The 14,846-nt window shown below is 45.1% G+C and overlaps 1 protein-coding gene across 1 annotated transcript; it reads right to left on the reverse strand.

Annotated features, from left to right (window-relative positions):
* Nucleotides 1–394: 394 nt before the first annotated feature.
* On the reverse strand, nucleotides 395–11,791 carry SLC16A6 (solute carrier family 16 member 6). Its single transcript, XM_033138903.1, has 6 exons — nucleotides 11,425–11,791; nucleotides 7,792–8,033; nucleotides 6,243–6,386; nucleotides 5,332–5,460; nucleotides 2,998–3,825; nucleotides 395–1,368 (listed from the first exon to the last, which is right to left on the reverse strand). Exons 2-6 carry the CDS (start codon nucleotides 8,024–8,026, stop codon nucleotides 1,130–1,132), a joined length of 1,575 nt encoding a protein of 524 aa, XP_032994794.1. The 5' UTR covers nucleotides 8,027–8,033; nucleotides 11,425–11,791; the 3' UTR covers nucleotides 395–1,129.
* Nucleotides 11,792–14,846: the final 3,055 nt, after the last annotated feature.

A 14,846-nucleotide genomic window follows, 5' to 3' on the forward strand; every position in this document is an offset into this window, starting at 1 on the left:
AAAATACCTGTGAAAAGTGTTAACCCCCTACCCCCCCACTTGCCCATACAGACGCTGTCTAATAGTCTTAAAATAAATAGGTAATCTAACTACCAAAAGAGAACATGACCAGCAGTGCTCAGAGGGAATCCCCACTGAATTTCAATGAGATGGGAAATCTTAATGAGGGAACAGGAGCAGTACTCTTTTGCCCTGCCAGTTTGGGGGTGGGAGTCTTTTTGGGTATGCCAACTCCAGAGAGGTCCAGCTCAAGCCCCTGTGCGCAAAACAGGCCAATTTAGAATCCAGTAGATCCATGCCTGGCCCAGTTCTACCCCATAGGGACCCTGTCCAAACTATAAGTGAGCACAGGATTGCAGCCCTAAGGTTGCAGTTTGTATGCTCACTTAAAAAAAATGCCCTGTTGAAAGCACTGAAAAGTTCTGAATAAACATAAGATAGGGTTGGACTGTAGGAAGTGTTAAATCTGGAAAGATAATGGTCCCATGAAATATCCACAATAACTGGCCGTAAAAATAGAACAGTAACCTCCAACTTCCCAACCTATATGAAGTTCAAACAAGTTTTAAAAACAAAACCGTTAATTCTCTTCGATATATCATTTAGCTCAACCCCCCTTTACCCCCCCCCCATTCTCTGAAATTAGTATCTACTCTTTAACCTGATTTTAAAACAACTAAAAAGTTCAAAATAACTTGGTTTTGTTACAAGACACATCTTTGCTCTTTGTCTAATGCAATAGTTGGTTTCTTCCCCGTGATTTTGGAATCGGGAATATGATAACTTGAACCACAACTTCATGCTAGATAGGAGTGCGCTTAATGGAGGTCAATGGGGGAGGGGGCATCAGAATTTGAGGTGTTTATACAAAAAAAAACCCTATCTAACAATAAATCTTTCTGAAAGGGTTGATAGCATCTGTTCACATTTATGATTTTGCATTCCCTTTAAAGTGTAGATTTGAGAAGGTGTGGATCAGGGCTGACGTGCTTAGCTGTCAACCTTTCCCCTTTTTTAAAGGGAAATTCCCTTATTTCAAATAGGATTCCTCGCAAGAAAAGGGAAAAGTTCACAGCTATGGCTTTGCGCCCCCCAATCTAAACTCTCTGTATGTGTGTAAAAAAAATACTCAGGCCACGCTATCACTGCTTCTTGAAGAATCCTCGTTTTTTCCAAGATCAGGCTCTATAAAGTCTTCAGGTACTTCCTGCAAAGGCCTTGACACGTTCTCTTCTACTGAGTCCTTCTTCCTTTGACGTACCTTCCTGCAAGGCCTCACCAAAGAAAGGAAGACGGCAGCCAGCAGCATCCCAGCAGCACAGGAATAAAATGCAGAGCTATAGTTCTTTGTGGTATCCACTAACATACCTGTAAGGGTGAGAGGGGGGAAATATATATAAATATATATATATTGCAACATCATGTCAAAAGCTTCATTTTGTACAAGCCTATAAAAATCTTTGCACAAGTTCATTTAAACGTTTTGCAAAATAGTCCAGACCTGTAGCTATGGAATGCCCAAATGAAGTTTGAGGGTTTGATGCAAGAGTAATTTAAAGGAAGATACTAGATATATATATATATATATATATATTTAATATACTAGATATTTTAAAGGAAGATAACTAGAGGAAAACACTGAGGGAGAAGTGCCACTTGTGCATAAACAATATCTCCCCCCCCCCCTTTGCACATATCATTAATGATAAGGATAATAATAAATAATTGTACCCCGCCCATCTGACTCTGGGCACCACCCAACATATCCAAAAACATCTTACACTTCTCTCATGCCACATCCCTTCATTTGCAGGGTTAGAGTTGCTGGGGAGGGGGTGGTTCTGTGGGAGTAATTTCTGAAGCTATAAAAAAGATGTATATTGCAGCCACTGCTTTCCCCAAATTACTTAGAAGATGGGGCTTGCAAAAAAAAAAAAAAATCACTGGAAAGAATGACCCTTTTGACTAAAGTACTTCCCAGTAAGTGTACTCTGGATTTTTGCCCATGGTTTCCTATGAACTCATGCTTGTAAACAGTATTCGGAATGTTGTCGCAGTTCCTGAACTGCAGTTTGTCAAGCGAGCCTTTTGCGACCAGTGTCCTTAAAAGTCATTCTTAAAAAGAGTATTTTCCCCCACCCACCCCCCACCCCAGTGCAAGGCTTTCCATGCATGTTGTGGTAGCTATTAACAACCACATAGAACCATGGCTGTCTAGGGTAGACAGGTTTTCTTAAGGAAGAAGCAACTACTAAAGGAAGAGACACCCCCCTCCCCAACTTAATGTCTACTTGGAATAAGTAAAAGTACCCCTTCATGTCTTTGTGTTGTTGGTAGCATCTGTGTCTTTCAGTCAAATGTATTAGCTGATTCCCTTCTCATAAGCCTTTTGCATCATTTAGACCTTTCCCCTTCAAGGAGATTGAAGCCCCCCCCCCCCAAGACCTATCCCCTCTTTGTTCTTTGCTTACTTGCACGTGAACTGAAAACAATGGCCTTGGGCTAAGTCACCTTCTCCCCTGATGTCAGTTCCCCGGGTGTAAAATAGGGGGAAACGACCTGTTTCACCATAATTCTTCTGAGAAGTAACGCACAATGGAGATTCTGAAGCACTTTGTAAATTAAAAATGCTAGACTAACAGCAACAGTGCCAGCAGTCGTCTTTTCTTTTCTCCTATCCTTGGAGATGGCTGAAATGTTTAAGTGTGAGCTACTTCGCCTCCAGCGAAAGATAACCTGGATGGCAGTAATCCGGCTAATTTATTCAAGGGTGCTGATGTTTAACTTGGGTTTTCTGGAAAATGTGCATGTGCTGTTTTTGTGTAGTGTCTTCTTCCAAGATGCAGGCGTTTCCTTTCCGACTGCTCACCTGCTAGTCACCGTTTTCCCTGAATGCTCCCACATCTCTCTAACTGATCTCGCCCTTAGCTCACCCTTTCCCAGTCGTTACCTAGCTAGAACAGAAGTTAAGAACAGTTGAGTACATCTCATATTTACCTGCAAGAGGTGGTCCAGCCAACCCTGATAAACTTTGAATAAATACGTAAACTCCCGCAGCGGAGGACATCTTCTCTATGCCGGCGACGTCATCTTCAGCCAACATAGGGATGTGTGTACCTGCCACTGTCCCAAGCATGAACCCGAAGTAAATGCTACATATCATTAGTCCCCAAAAATTGTACGCAAAAGGGAAGGCAAAGAGGGCGATATCCAGCAGAACGACACAGATGAGTTCAATGTAAATTTTTCGGATAGGCTTTTTGTTGAGGACCCAGCCGGCGCTGATTCTGCCAAAGACCTCGGCGATTGCCATCGCTGAGAGTATGTATGCGGAGTGGTCCTTGTCTATTCCAAGGCTCCTGCTAAGTGGAATGATGTATAGGGAAGGAGCAAAGAATCCCAGAGTAGCAAATAAACCAAAAAGTGCGTAGCAAATAAAGCCATGGTCTTTCATCACAGAGAAGTCTAGGAGTTGAGGTTTTGGTTCCTTGGCAGGGATGCTACTAGCTTCTATGAGCACCTCTGTGATTTCCTTTGGTGGCCCCTCGCTCTTCAGTTCCGATTTGGCATCTCTAGGCGTGTTGCGAGGTGAGGTAGTTACTTCTACACCTGAGTCAATGGAATCTATGGAGGTGCGTGTCTGTTCATTTTCAAGCATGTATTTGGTCTGTCCGTGCTCTTCGGCTGCCAACACACTCGCTTCTTCCTGCGCTTTGATTATGATGGGCCGCAGCAAGAATCCACAGGCCGCAATTCCAAGCTGCATTAGGCCAACCAACAGGAGGCTGTGCCTCCAGCCAATGTGCTCCTTCAAAGCAGTGATAGCTACAGATAAGAAGAAGTAAAACACATCTTTCACTGATGGAACAGGAAGCTCTGATTTACAAAGGTTAACACTGAGGCTCAAGTTTTTTAGGGTCAAGTTATGCCCAAACTTGTTCATGGTGTGCCCTACACACTTGACTCAAATATTTGGGACAAGGTTTGGCAGTATATGAAGCAGGATCTAAGATATAAGAAGATGTTAACATGGAACGAGGTTTCATGCATCGCCTGGCCTCTGTACAACAAGCCATTTCTCATATATGCTATGCAGGAAAGCAGGGGTGGCGACAGTACATATCAGCACAAACTACGCACAGACACTGCCTGCTTGTTGGGGGGAAATCTAGGGCAGAGGTCTTACTTTCCCAGGTATGTTAACCTGCACCCTCTGGAGAAAGAGAGATGGGGAAGGTATCTTTCTCAACCACATCGACATAGAAGGCAGGCTCTCCCTTGTTCTGCAACACAGCTGGAGATGATGCAGTTTAAAGGCAAAAGGGAGCTTTTAAAATGGCAAAAGGAATAGGAGAAAGCACAACTTATCTTAGCATATTTGAGAAGGCTTGATTTTTGAGATCTCAGGTTTGGGATTTCTCCACTGAGAACCCCTCTGGTCTCCATATCAAATAACCTTTCATATATGCTATGCATTATTCCAAGGTAGCTGGGGTTGGCGCTTAGAGCTGTTTTTAGCTTGGAAAAAAATTGCACTGGGAACCCACTAGATCGTATGTCGTCGGGTTGCTGTGCCCTTTAAAGCTTGTAAAAATAGTGCTAGGCTGAGAGTGGGGGCGTGGGTTTGCCGGTGGTGGTGGTGGGAATAGTGAATTCAAATCTAACAATCAGCAGGATAGAACATAATTACAAAGTTGGGAACTCATTCACCTTTGCATTTTCTCTTCTGCATGCTTTCAAGATATAAAGGTGCTGTGGTTATATTTATCCACCATTCTCTGCTCCCAACAATGTATTTTTGCACCTCCACACCTGTGACTTTCCAACTGACTGTTCCTGGGAGTCCACATAAAAGTGGAAAGATGATTTGGCTCTAGCAAAAGACCATGCATTCTGAAGGCCTGACATACATATTCTCTTGATCGATTTCCTCCCAAAGATGTAACAGTTCTTTAATGGAGGTACAATAATATTAATGATCTGTTCTTTGGTGACTGACATTCTGAGACTGTGTGCAGAAGACACTTTGGCTTCAGATAAGAGTATTCTGGATTCCTGGCAAGGAGCAAAATGACCCACTGAACCATTATAATCTGAACTTTGGGGAGCCTCCACAACCAGCTCAGAATTTGTGTGTTGGAACTAGCTGAAGGGGGTCCAATTTCCTCTACACCACCGTGCCCAATCCCTGGGATTAATTAGATGGCCCTTAATCAAACATTTGGTGGGAGTAAGGCTACACCATTATGCCCAATGAGCTGTTTTAACATGTATTTAAGATTCAAGTTAACATTGTGATCATGGGAAAATCTCAGAAGGGTGTTTCAGTACCTGGTGCAAAAGAGAAGACCGCAAAGCATTCTCCTGTGGAAGCTACCGCTGTGACTAGTGAACGCTTCTTGTCAAAGTACTGTGACAGAATGGTGACTGTAGGCAGAAAAGCAAGGCAGTATCCTAAGCCTATAAATGAAAGCCAAATGAATACCATTAGTGCACGACAATAGCGGAATTGCAGATATTGGATGAAACCATTTCATTAGTGTGTGGTTTTTTTAAAACCCTCACTCTAGACCAGGGGTCAGCAACCTAGGGCCCATGGGCCACAAGCAGCCCACAGGGGTCGTTTAACCGGCCAACAAGCTGCCCCGAACCCAGCCACCCACTTGGCGAGTCTCCACACGCTGTGCTAAAGCGGCACAGCACGGTGCAGGGACTCACTTCCGTGGTGCTGGAAATCGCGTCTGCGCAGATGCCGGAAATTACATCTGCGCAGACGCTGGAAATCATGGGCACGCACGTGATCCAGCCCATGGAGGGATCTCTGCTGGAGTGAACCGGCCCAGGCGAGGTAAACCTTGCCGACCCCTGATATAGACGTACCACCCACAATTAGTGATGTTGCTTGCTAAATATTTGCGAAGTTGGCCATTTCTTATTAACAGCAAGCATAATTTTTCTAGGTATTTGAATGCATCATACCAGGCTTCTGAGTGAGGTTATCTGTTTAGTTCTACCCATCCATGATGCTCTTAATAACAACCCAGGGTAGGTTCCATAAAGTCCAGTAACTCCACAAACCCAAGACCCACCAAGAATTAGTATTAGGCAGTGGTTGTTTTTGCAAGATCTCTTGGCCATTATGAACCCGGAGAACTTCCAGCCCTGAATATAAAACATTTATCTTGGGGGGGGGGGGGGAGGATAACTGGCAATTTCACTAGACGATGGACCATGTAACTTACCTGAGACTATGCCAATGGAGATGTACATTTCAACAACTGTGCGTGCAAAGGAGCCTGTGACCATCCCAGTACTGATCAGTAAACCTCCAATCACCACCACCAGGCGATGACCAAAACGATTTGTCAGTACTGTAGAAAGAGGAGCTGCAAAAAAGGGAAATGATTTTTTTCCAACCAACATGTATCTCTTTCAGAATACAATAGCGACTCTCATCATAGGATGCAATAATAAGCTTTGTGGCTTTTCATTATATTACAAGTCACACTGTAGTATTTCTCTCGCATAAATGATGGGTTGGTGTTAATTTAAAAACAAAGGGCCTAGCTGCTCTTTCCTTTGTAAAAAATGCTTTAGTTTTAGGCAAATTACAGGTTGGCAGAGCCCCATTTAACAGCCCCCACCCCGGCACACCATTGTATTAAATATGAAATAGCTGACACCATGTAGGTCAATGTTCCAGTGATTCAGTTCCAGTTCCATATTTGCTTCTTATCTTTTCCAGAGGACCAGTAGACAAGGGCTCGGGTGAAATTTGCTTTCTGTCAGTAAACTTGAATTAAACTACCATACAGAGCAGATGCTAACGTAGATAAATTGAAGGGAGACTGTTTCCCAGAAGGTTAACTAATGTGATTTAATTAACTCGAAAAAACAACTGTTAATGTCAGAAACAAGCCTTCATTGTTCTGGTCCCCTTTTTTTCAGACTTATCTTCCCTTAACCAAAGAACTGGTTTGATTGAGTTGCCTCCTTGGGATCAAACAGTAAGGAGCAGTGTGTGCTGGGAGGAGCTTCCTCTGTTCTAGCCACACTGAAACCAGCTTTGTCCTTCACTTTAACTCTCCATGCACTACAATGGTGGAGGTGGAGCAAAAGTAGATTGTGCCCAACTCTTAACACTACCTTCTACATCTTCTCTCCTATTATCTTGCCCTCTTGGTCCCCTCACTGTCTTAACGGTTTCTTTTCTTTTCTGCTCTTACAGAAGCACTTCTAAATCCTTGGAAGTGTCACAACTGACCTTGTAACTTAAGCAAAATTGTGTTCTTGTGCATCAGCTTAAGCCAGCCCTATAAATGAGAGGAGTCTGAGAAACGGAGGCTTTTAAAAGTACCGGTACTCTCAATCTGTGTATGTAAACAGGGTGTCCAGTGAACCTCTGTGTGCGTTTTGCTTGTCAGTGTTTGCCAACATAGTACATGGGTACCATACATACATGGGTACCATACATACAGGTTCTTGGTACTTATGTAGGACTGCGATATATGTGCAAAATTACGGCCCTACAACCACACGATCCTAAGAGCCCGGACTTCCACAGAGTGAAAAGGGATAGCTCAGTCGGTAGAGCATGAGATTCTTAATATCGGGGTTGTGAGCCCCAGGTTGGGTGAAAGATTCCTGCATTGCAGGAGACTGGACTAGATGACCCTCATGGTGCCTTCTAGCTCTACAATTCTGTGCTTCTATGAAATAATGGGCAGGCATGCTTCTCTTTGCATAGGGACCAGGCTCTCAGTTTAAACACAAGATGTGCTGCATGCTCACCTGTAAATGTTAGTACAAAAACGCATATTGAGATAATCCACGATATCCTGCTGTTGCTTTCATCAAAACATTCCATTAGGTCTATAAAGAAGACTCCAAAAGACTTGATGATGCCGTATGTCAGGGCTTCCACAAAGAAGAAAGCAAAAGCCACAATCCAGCCCCATCCTCCATCAGGCACTTTAGTATAAACATTGGGAGCAAGGCATGACATTCTTGTTGCTTTGACAGTCATTTTTAACCTGGAATGACAGAGACAGAGACAGAGCGAGATCAGCACATTTTCTAAGAATATCTCATCAGCCCCTGCTCTGAATATGTCTGCTTGGAAGTAGGCCTACTCAGTTCAGTGGGGCTTACTTCCTCCTAAGCATGCTTGGGATCACAGACCTTGTTACAAAAGGTAACTTGTCTTTCCCATCACACAAGAGATTTTCTGCTGCTTCGGGACCGTATCCTAATGGAAGCATTTCCCTTTTAGGATCAGATCGGACTAGTTGAATCAAGAATCAGAAAAATCTGTTTCATCATAAGGACCAGCTGGTTCCATTTAAGAACAAGCAATTAAGAGGCAGTCATCTGACTTAAATACAGTGGAAAGGAGGTAATTTAGTGAAAAACCCATGACAGACCCAAAGGCCCTGTGAAATTTCACAAATGCTGTGAAAGGGTTCTCCCAAACTTGCAGTTTTGCATTGCATAAGCACAGAGATGGCAACCCCTAGAAGGGACTTTTCCTTCCTTCCTTCCAGACTTGAGTTCTGTCGCAGCCCAAGCCTATCTATGATTCTGGTCAGCAGTTGCACATGCTAAGGTTTCTGGATGATGTTGATAAAGGACCTACATTGAGCTGCTTCGTGTTGACTCCAACACAACAAAATCAAGCCAACTTGTTTCTTGTGCTGCTGCTTTATATAACTCAGGTTTATTTGGATCCAGCTAGGGACTTCCTCATTGCCATCTACGTTTTCTACCTATTGCTAAAACCTTTGAGGTAACTTTATTTTTTTTAAAAACAAAAATAACTATGCCACTATTGTGCATCACATGCACCCATAAGCTAGGGAATTCAGACACACTTGCCAAATCTCCTTAGTTCTAGTGTTAGAAAGTCAGATATACAAGTAAATCTCCAAATGGCACCTTAAACCTAGGTTGCGGTCACCACAACAGAATGTCTAGGCGCCATTTTCCTCCAGTGGGGTTCTTTATTATTAATAATAATATCATTTCTATACAAATTTATATTTTAAAGAAATAATCTCAAAGCAGTTAAGAGAAGAGTCTTAAGTGACACTTTGCTTTCCCCCGTATTTATTTACCTTCTTAATTTATATAGCTGCCCCCATAGCAGAAGTACTCTAGGAAGCCAGTGTGCTATAGTGGTTAGAGCGTCCGACTACGACCTGGGAGATCAGTTTTCAAATCCCCACTCAAGTCATGAAGCTCAGTGGGTGTATCTGGGCCAGTTTTGTGGACAAATGTAACCCATTATGTGATCATCTTGCTCCCAGTATACCATGCAACCAAAATTGTTTTCAGGGTAGTAAATATATTTTCAGAATACTCTGCAGAGACACTTGCCATAGAACAAACAACCCTACAATTAACTTTCTGTATCTGGCCAGGTAGTCATAATTGAAAGGCGGTGGGGGGGGGGGTGGTTCACTGATTTGGGATTCTTCAGTAATTTACCTTTCCTCCGAATGTCCTTAAGCTGTAGTTTCATAGAGGCAAGGACTGGTTTGTGTTATGAAATATTGGGGAGGGGTGGTGGTGGAAGATGTCCTTCAGCAAACCTTCATCTTGCCTCACCTCAACATTTTTGTTCTTATCAGTTTTACTCTTTTTAATTACTTAGAAATGTCTGTACATGAGTTTGGAAAACAATATCCAAATGCTCCCATTGTATGGCAAGTTCTGCTACACAATTATAACTGTTTCAGGTTTAATTGCATATAATATGCAGTTAATAGATATCTGAAGAAATGCATTTAATATGTAATTGTTTATATATAATATATATTTTATTTTCTAGTTAGTCTAGTTGTAATGTATGCAGAGTACGGTGTGTCTAAACCATTGAGAGTATCTTCAGTGGGTTTAGTTAGACATGCCTTCATTTGCCTAGGATTGGGCTCTGTTGATTCTTTTAGTGGTAGTACTGAAATATTTAGTAGGTTATTTTCAGAATTGCTTATGGAGAGAATTTTAAATGCATTAAAACATGGTCAGCAACTATCTAAGAGGTTATCTTCTAGTAACTAAGAATGAATAATATTAGCCTTTAAATGAATCCCAGTGGCGTTGTACTTCTGTTACCTGGAGACTATAATTGGGCTGTAGATTGGAGGCAGTTTTTGAACTTGAGTTTGCTAGAACCAAATTAAAGGAAGATTATATTTTATCCATTCATCAAATCTAAATTTATTTCAATGCCACCCTGTAGTACATCATTAGATGCAAGGCCAATAAAGGTACAGAATGCTTAGTAATATGCAAAGAATTAACTAGCTAGGAACAGCAGTTGCTATCTCTAGTAATGCCTGCAGTGCGCAGGTGCTTATGAAATCACAGGACAGGACAGTCTATGCCCCAGTGATCTCATGTTTGAAGGAATCTGAAGCCTATTTTTTCAACCACTCTGTGTAAAATAAGAGCAAGAACTCTTTTCAAATTGCAATCTTGATGCAAACTGGCTAAAAATATCTGTCCAATAAACCATATCAAGTAATGTTAGCATTGCAACAAATCCTCTGAAATACGGACTTGCAGATGAATTTTTCATCACGTGGGGCAGAAGGAAAAATAAATTCATGGACTGCATTTTCGCTGTGACTGTGTAATGTACTTGGCTATACAGAAGTTGCAGGCAATACACACTCCTGTGCATCTGCAAGGCAGGTCTGGTTTTGAGAAAATACCCTCTCTCATCTCGGCCATGCAGGACAGGCTTAGATACCAGTTTGATCCTCTTCTGATGAGTACTGTACTGTGGGTCCCATTGAGGGCATTCCAGCCTCCTGCTGCTGCTCAAGCAAAGACCCAACTACAGCTTGGGTAACGGAACTTAAGCAGCATGTCAGGCTGAATCAGGATAGGATGATGCCTGCAGAATTTGCAGTCAGAGAGAGAAGCGAGGGAGACACTTTTGGCGCCCACTTTGGGCCATGCGGTTATCCTTAATCCGGTTTAAAGCGCCTTGATACCTTGTTGGAATGCAGAGATGTCCAGATCTGTAGCGTAGCATAAACAATCCCAAGTTAAGTTTCTTTAAGGAGGGGTGGCCAATGACAAGAGACCATACTACTGTATTGTGTGCAAAGAGGTTCCTCTGGGAGAGGGGAAATGCTTTCTTCCGAAGGGGGAAAAAACCCCAGCCCCCTCCAACCTGAACGGATATTGATGAGGAAAGAGCCCATCTACTTTCCTTGTGATGCAGGATGGGGAAAGCCAGATGTCTGCATAAGTGCACATCACAATTTAGCCGGCTCCTTCAGAATGGGCCATATAGTCTCTCCCCCCCCACCCTTTTATAAGAGTATGTGGTAGCAAATAACGTTTAAAAAGAAAAGAAAAAAGCTACAGCAGCAAGACAACCAAACTTCAGTGTCCAGAAGAAAAGCCACTTACCGAGTCGGTAGATGCTGCAGCTGCAGTTACTTGGGCAGAGGAAACCGAGGAAGGAAAAAAAAAATTCCTCCCCGAGCTGCAGAGAAGTGCAGCTTTGGCCTATGACCCGGTCAGTAACATGCTGAGGTGGCCTGGGAGGAACACGCAACCCTTCTGCCGCCTCAGTTTCGAGACCCCTTTTGGATAGGGTGGAGCCTGTGCCTCAGACAGACCCTCTTCGCTTCGGCGGGGAAGAGAGGAGCAGGTCGCTGCTCCCCAACCCCCGTTACCCGACACAAGGCTCTCTCCGCCGGTGCCAAGGTTGCCCCATGCCCAGCGGGGTGCACCGTTCGCGCCTAGCTTTTCGAGAAGGGGGGTCCCTCTGGGGCGCCGCCGCCGCTCCTCGCCTGCCTGCCTACCAGCTAGCCAAGCGGGCTCCCTCTTCGCACCCTCCCCGCCTGACTCTCCTCCGCTCGGTCCCTTTTGCAACTGCGGCAGTGCTGCCGCTGTGCTCGAGCTCAAGCTTTTTATACCGGCTCGAGCCGGTCTCTGCCGGCGGACCCGGCGCGCGCGGCAGCAGCTCAGCAGCGCCATGTGCGCGCCGGGCCCGGCGCTGCAATTGCAGCGGAGGAGGGGCGGGCTGCTCCCGCGTGCTCCGAGGGGAAGGCGGGGCTGCGCAGAGGCAGGGGCACGCCGGGTGCGCGCCGGGCGGCGGCATGGGGCGAGGGCGAGGGCGAGAGGCGCTTCAGATAGCGCGCGGGGCTCTGCCACGTCTGCTTTTATGTCGGCCGCTTTCCCTCAGACCCGGCGGAATAATTTTTTAATTTGCGCCGCGGATGTTTGTGGCTCATCTTCCAAGTATCCCCTGTCCACGAGGCAATGCCGCTGCCTGAAGGAAGGCTTTTCCTGCCACCGCCTCTATTATTCCCCCTTCCTCCCCCAAAAGCGGAGACATGATATTCGACCCCCTCTTAAGCCGAGTATCCTGGAGAAGGTTGGGGGCAACGGCTGGAAAGCTCGCCTAGCCAGAGTCCCTCATTAGAGCCACCTTTATGTCCTTTCTCGAAGTTCGTGAGACTGGGCATCTCTGCTACCCTCAGGAGAATGGACATCGCCATGTGTCGCCTCCTCTCTCGCCCATAATACGCACTAACATCCGCCCCCTTTGCTGTGCTCTGTAAAGGATGCTTCCCTGTTAACGTTGATTTTTCCTCCTTTCTTGGAGCCTTTGGGGGGAAATATAGGATTCTGCTCTCTAACTTGGCCCTGCTGGGTCTCTGGAGTGAGGTGTCCATTTCGAGTATTGCAGGGATCGGTGTGCGTAAGGCAGGAGGAGAGCCACTCCTTCAGCCAAGAGGAGCGCGCCCGGTTGCCAAGTCTGCGCTGTAAGGTCCCTTAGGTGAACTGCGCCGCAGGCTGGCAAGGCAAGCAGCTTTCTGCTCGCTGCAAACCGCCTGGAATCGTCGTCTTCCCCGTTATCTGCACGGATTTCTTGCTCTCTCTCTCTCCCCCCCCCACCGCGTGTTCTACATTTCCCCCAAGGATAGCTGCAAAATGTGCGCGCGTGTACATCTTGTATGTGGAGGGTCGGGACTTGGGAGCCGCTCCGTGCGCTCCTTATCGGCACTAGGGAGAGGAAGGGTGGGCTTCATGTTCATTCCCATGCTTCCCTATTGAGAGCAAGCCCTCCATGAGAGATCCGCCAAGCATCCTCGACGGATGCTGCCCGTGCCGGAGCCCCGACGTGAGCGCTTTCCTAAGGAGTTAATGCGGAGTCGCTTGCTGCTTAAGTGACAACAAAGCGCAGTTCTGATCCCCCGCAGTTTCAAATCTATCGGGAGAATTTCATAGTGGGCTTTCTTGCAGCTCCGCAAGATGTTTCCGACTAGTTGCAAACCCACAGCTTCCTTCAGAGGAAACCCAAGTGCTAAATTGCTACCCTAAGGGGCTCCAGCACGTATGTAGTGCATAAGTATATAATGAACTTTTTGCGCGCGCGCCCCCCTTTTTCTCCCAGCAATTTTTTTTTGTTTTTTAATTTTTTTTTTGTCCCGATCAATGACAATTGTATTACGCGCGGGACCCGGAGAGCGCCTCCTAGCGGCTGCATTGCCCGGCGGCGCTGTGTCGGGCACGAGCGCGGGCGCCCTGCTTGGCGGCGGCGGCGGCGCGAGCGCGTTCCACTTTCCCAGGTTTGAGCTCGTGCCGCTGCAGCCGCTGCTGCTCGAGCCGATCCGGGCAGAACAGGTTTCTGCCAGTTTGGGTGTGTGTCTGGCTGTTGCTGTGTGTGCACACTAGAGACTCGTAATCTCCCGGAAGCTGAGCTCTCCTCGTTGCATTGGGGAATGCTGGTGACTCAGTTGGGCTGCTTTGCAAAGCGCTCTGCGCAAAGCCAGGGGGCATCCTTCCTGGCACAGAGTCCTTTGCGTGCGTGCCTACCCCCTTGGAGTCAGCAGTTTTCAGTCTTCACTTTGAACCTTCGATTCTGCCAGCAAAGTCTTTTGAATGTGGGAATGTTTTTTTTTTAATGCATTTTCTTTTATGGCTGTGGAACAAATAAAGCTTTAGCGGGGTTTTCAGAAACGTTTGCCATCTCTGCTCATGAATGACCCCTGTGAGGTCTTTTGCTTGTTATAATTGTAATATCTCGCTTTGCATGTCATGAGTCTATCTCATATATTAAACTCCAGTAGCTAATGAAAACAATTGCTTACATAAATGGACTTTCCCACAATGTTCTAATTTTTCGTGTTTCACCTGTATAAGGCTGCAGTTATATTTCCACAGACTCTGGAGTAACTCAGTGGGGCTTGCAATAGGATGGGGGTAGGGGTCACAGCTCTGGAGAATTAGCTTGTTTTTGGTTTTAAAACTATATTTCCAGTTTTTACAAATGCCTTTTAACTATTAAGTAATAGAAAGGAACTAATACCATTCTGGACCATCCTTTGCTTAAAAAAGCAAGAAGGTCAACCAGAATATCTATTGCACTGTTCTCGCACAGCTGAAAACTTTACCAATACCAAAACTTAACAATAAATAGGCATTGCCCTTCCATAGTAGCTTAAAGAACACAACAATCTATGCAAACAATGCTAAAAGAATACAACAATCAGTATAATATACAGTAAAAACACAGCAGGGCAGCAGCAGTTACCATAAAAACAAAGTGATTAAAAGTTATAAAATGCCAACAAACGTGGCTTCTTCAGGCAAGCCTCCATGGTTGTGGGAGGTGTTTTTTTTTTTTTGTCTTCTAGTGGGTGTGCCACAATTACTAAAAAGGCTTTCTTTGGTCGCTGCTTGCCTGTCTACTACTCAGATGTAGAGGACAATATAGAGAAGAGACCTCTGAAGATGGTGAACTTGGAGCTTGATTCAACTAAATCGTTGCACTAGCGGGAGCCAGCACAAGTCCCACTAGTGCACAATTAATCAGTTAA

The sequence above is a fragment of the Lacerta agilis genome, chromosome 2, assembly GCF_009819535.1.
Source record: "Lacerta agilis isolate rLacAgi1 chromosome 2, rLacAgi1.pri, whole genome shotgun sequence".
Taxonomy (NCBI): domain Eukaryota; kingdom Metazoa; phylum Chordata; class Lepidosauria; order Squamata; family Lacertidae; genus Lacerta; species Lacerta agilis.